We start from the raw sequence: 2,933 nt of genomic DNA on the forward strand, positions 1-2,933 counted from the left end.
CTCAAAAGATAAGTGAAGTGAAATGTGTCTCATAACGGTCCAAGAGAATATTTTGTATGTGTTCAAAGAAACATTTCTTATATAATAACTTGCTCTATGTATATAGTTGCCACACAATTCAACGACACGGATGAAAAACACAAGAAAATGTCTTTCTCCGAGAACAACAACAAACCAATATAGTACTCTCTCTCTTTCACACACAAACATCACAATAATTAACGGCATAAATTAAAAAACTAGCATCTACATAATGCACTAACACATACAGGACCCTTGACTTAATAATGTAACAACAATAATAATATTATTTAACTTATCAAGATGATCAGAAGAAATAAGAGGAGCCCCCCAATTCAAAACCCTCAGCTCCAGCCACATTCTCCGAAACCGTTGGCATTGCATTGAACATTGGACTTTGAACATAATCCCCAGAAGTCATATTGTGATAATAATCAAAACCATGATCATGATTATCCATATTATTATAACCAATGGAGCTTGTGATATCAGGTGGCAATGGAGGTAGCTCAACTGTGGAAGCACTACTATTGCTATTGCTATTGCTAGTTCCACCCTCTTCAACAAAAACGTGCCCCAAATTCGGACAACCTTGGTCGGGATAGCTAGTACTGTTGTAGTAACCATCGTTGCTACTGTTTTGGTGATCGCCGCCGCTATAGCCGTAGGTATTATCATAGCTCCAGTTGTTGTTGGCGCCAACCAACAACGTAACTGGGTCTAGAGTTGGATTTGAGTCGAGCTGCTGACTAGTTGAGATCGAGTTAGAGGTGAAGATTGAGGACAAGTCATGGACATGGTTGTGGTGGTTATAAGTTTGGGGTTGGAGTTGGTCGGGTGACAAGATTGGGGTGACCGATAGGCCTGGAGGAGTGTCCGGGTAGACGAAGTTGGTTCGGGCACGTGAGCCACGCATGGAGCGAGCTGCCCTGTCATATGCCAGGGCAGCTTCTTCTGCAGTGTCAAACGTGCCTAACCAATGCCTTTCCTTAGTAGAAGGGTCGCGAATCTCAGCCGCATACCTCCCCCATGGTCTCCTCCTCACCCCGAGGTACCTTCCTCCCCATGCTGTCTCGTGTTGCTGCTGCTCTTGCGGCTGCGCCGCCGGCTTAGTTTGCTTCTTTTTTGACCTTGGCGACTGCGACGATGACGACGTAAAAGTATTCATCGGATATAGTTAGTGTATGAAAAGGATTATATTATCTCAACACCGAAAATTCTAGTTCGGTTTTCGGCATGCAGAAAAGAAAGAAGAGAAAAAAAAGGAATGTGTTGTAAGTTGTAACTCGAGGTTGATGAGGGAGATGGTTCCTTACACTTTCGTTTTTGGTTTTGTGTTTGTTTTGTTGTGAGGAGTCAGCATGTGAGTTCATGGGTTTAAATAAGGGATGAAAAGGTTGAACAAATCATCGTTTCCACCCTTAAGCTTTGTCGTTTATTTATTTAAATTAATTATTTCCATATATAACCCTTTTCTCTGCCTTTAACTAATGAGTGTAAACACGTGCCTCTCTTTTTTCTCGAAGCTTTTATCCACACTCTAATGAGAGATTATCATAACACTTCAATTTGAGTCCCATATTAGCTTCTTCTTCAATGATCATAATTATTGAGTAATCTAATATGTATCATAGGAAAAAGGGGATAACAGAATCCCTCACTCACTCTTCTAAAGGGTTCAATTCAGAAAGTGCATTTTTTCTTAATATTTTGTCCACTTATTATTTTCAATACTATCTTACTAGCTAATTGTGTTAATTAAGAGTTCTAGTTTCCCGTTTTATTAATTAATTTCCGTTTCCCCACACATACATATCATTAAAAAGACAATGAGTTCCAAATGATGGGAGGAAAAAAAAATAAGAATGAAGTAATGATTAGTATATATGATTGTTATTATTTAATTTTACGGGAATTGAAAAGAGAAATTAATTATATAATTAGTGGGTGGCATAATTAGAAATCTAAATGAACCATGATAAGCATGTTCTGCTAGATACCCCATTTCATGATTATTCCCCAATCAAATAATTTGAGTAGTATTGTTAGCGTTAAAATAATTATGGGAAATAAGACCCATATAGTCCAAAGTTGTTGCATGTGATCTTTCTATCAAATCATGGGATTATACATGAACAAGGAACTAATCACACAATTAGACTTTTCCCACACACAATCTAAGCTAATAAAGATATATATGATCCACATTTATTTTTATCTCATTAATTTGAAGTTTTGAACATATATATTTTTAAAGTTTAGGAATATATTTAGAAGTTGCACATTCTAATAATGATAATTACAGGTGGTAGGAAGCTCCATGCCTTTTTTGATGATTAGCCTAAGAAGCTAAGATCTTTTAGAATAAACTACTTAGATTTATGATTAGTAATTATGTGGGTGCTATGGCCATTCTATTCGATCTTCATTTGACTGCATGCTTAAGAAGCATGCTCATCAACTCCTCCTGCCTGTTATTATTAAAAATACTTTTATCATGTAATAGTTTAATTTGGAAACAATTATTTTTCTTTTTTTTTTTGTTTTGGTTTTGATATAACGTTTCAAAAATTAGTAAATTTCAAAAAAAAAAAAAATAGTGTATTCAATGCATTAAAAATCTAGGAATTACTACTTGATTTGTGTTTATATTTTATGTTTTTAAAATGTTACATTATCTGTTAGTCGCTATAATTTTATTAAATTTGTAATTGAATTTTCACACTTTAAAAGTTTTTAATTGGTTCTTACACCAATTTTAAATTTATAATCATATTTTTATTATCGATCCCAAAACTTTAACTAATGGAATATGCTCAGACATATTCATTAATAATGTGAGATAGATAAAAATATTCTTGTAATATTTACTGCTAATAAAAAGGATTTAACTAAAAACTAGTATTGGAACT

General features: G+C 34.7%; 1 protein-coding gene across 1 annotated transcript; it reads right to left on the minus strand.

The window, feature by feature from the left end:
- Positions 1-230: 230 nt before the first annotated feature.
- On the minus strand, positions 231-1,351 carry LEP (Integrase-type DNA-binding superfamily protein). The gene has a single exon (XM_016352263.3). It carries the CDS (start codon positions 1,187-1,189, stop codon positions 329-331), a length of 861 nt encoding a protein of 286 aa, XP_016207749.1. The 5' UTR covers positions 1,190-1,351; the 3' UTR covers positions 231-328.
- Between the last annotated feature and the right edge of the window lie 1,582 nt (positions 1,352-2,933).

Source organism: Arachis ipaensis, chromosome B6 (assembly GCF_059453495.1).
Source record: "Arachis ipaensis isolate K30076 ecotype BB chromosome B6, ASM5945349v1, whole genome shotgun sequence".
Taxonomy (NCBI): domain Eukaryota; kingdom Viridiplantae; phylum Streptophyta; class Magnoliopsida; order Fabales; family Fabaceae; genus Arachis; species Arachis ipaensis.

What these genes read in the sequence shown, in the direction of transcription:
- LEP (XM_016352263.3), bottom strand. Translation starts at nt 1,189, where the DNA reads ATGAATACTTTTACGTCGTCATCGTCGCAGTCGCCAAGGTCAAAAAAG.